The sequence below is a fragment of the Haliaeetus leucocephalus genome, unplaced genomic scaffold (genome assembly GCF_000737465.1).
Source record: "Haliaeetus leucocephalus isolate CR32 unplaced genomic scaffold, Haliaeetus_leucocephalus-4.0 Scaffold202, whole genome shotgun sequence".
NCBI lineage: Eukaryota > Metazoa > Chordata > Aves > Accipitriformes > Accipitridae > Haliaeetus > Haliaeetus leucocephalus.
In genome coordinates this window covers 515,424-516,463 of record NW_010972638.1, presented here as the reverse complement: position 1 = coordinate 516,463, position 1,040 = coordinate 515,424, and the positions used below count along the sequence as shown (strand labels likewise).

At 69.6% G+C, this 1,040-nt stretch overlaps 2 protein-coding genes across 2 annotated transcripts in view; both read left to right on the top strand.

The window, feature by feature from the left end:
* Positions 1–567, top strand: part of ODF3B (outer dense fiber of sperm tails 3B) — a 1,759-nt gene extending 1,192 nt beyond the window's left edge. Inside the window, exons 4-6 of the mRNA XM_010566056.1 lie at positions 33–154; positions 223–363; positions 487–567. Of these exons, the coding sequence (XP_010564358.1) occupies positions 33–154; positions 223–363; positions 487–567 (344 nt within the window). The remainder of the gene's footprint in view (positions 1–32; positions 155–222; positions 364–486) is intronic.
* A 328-nt stretch (positions 568–895) lies between these two features.
* LOC104830870 (protein SCO2 homolog, mitochondrial) overlaps positions 896–1,040 on the top strand; it is a 6,728-nt gene continuing 6,583 nt past the window's right edge. The window contains exon 1 of the mRNA XM_010566055.1: positions 896–919. Coding sequence (XP_010564357.1) covers positions 896–919 — 24 coding nt within the window. The remainder of the gene's footprint in view (positions 920–1,040) is intronic.

The window sequence follows — 1,040 nt, the reverse complement described above, 5'->3', positions numbered from 1 at the left end:
TCAGGGCCCCACTGAGCCCCATTTCCCCCCAGGCCCCGCAGCCTACCGGCTGCCCCCCATGCTGGGACCCCGCGTGGTGAGCAAGAGCTCGGCCCCCAACTACTCCATACCGGGACGCAGCAAAGTCGGTGCCTTCTACGAGGACCTGTGCAAGGTGAGGTGTGGGGAACCGGGGGGCCAGGTGGGACCGGGGGGGCATGTCACCGCACCCTCTGTCTGCAGACACCGGGGCCCTGCAGATACCGCGTGGTGGACGCCGACGTCTACAAGCGGCGGGCGCCGCAGTACAGCATGCTGGCACGCAACTCCCTCCCCGGGGACACCACCACCAAGCCCGGACCTGGCACCTACAGCCCCGAGCAGGTGAGGAGGTGACGGGGGTCCCGCCGGCGCGGGCAGGGCAAGGCAGGGCGAGGGTGCCGGTAGCGGGGGGCCAGGAGCCATGAGACCCCCCCGGCCCTCACCGCCGCCATCTGTCCTACCCAGCAGGGCCGGCAGCAGGGTCTGACGTTCGGGATCCGGCACTCGGACTACCTGGCTCCCCTCATCGTGGATGTGCCCGACTAGGGGGGGGGGTGTGTGGGGCGGCCATGGGGCCACGAGCAATGGAGACAACCAATGCCAAAAGATCGTCGCCTTCAGCCAGAGTCACTCTCCTGCTCTCCTCGCGTCCCACCGCGTCGCCCGGCTGGGACTGCCCCGTCCCGCTCGGCCCTGGGTTGGGTAGCACCACCCGGACACCGCGGCCATCCCAGGGGGGTCGGGGAGCACTGGCCCCCCGCGAGCTGCCCTGTGCCCTTCTGTCCTGGAGGGGACCCTGGCGAGGCCACCGGGAGGGGAAGCAGGGCTGAGCTCTGGCCCCACAGGCCCACAACTGGGGCAGTGCATGCCAGGGATGGAGGATGTGCTGCCCACATGGGTACCAGCCCTCTCCCTGCTCCAGCCCCATCCCCACCACCTGCCTGGAGCACCTGGCTGACACTTTCTGGCTGGTCATGCTATCCCATCCCATCCCACCCCATCCCATCCCATTCCATCCC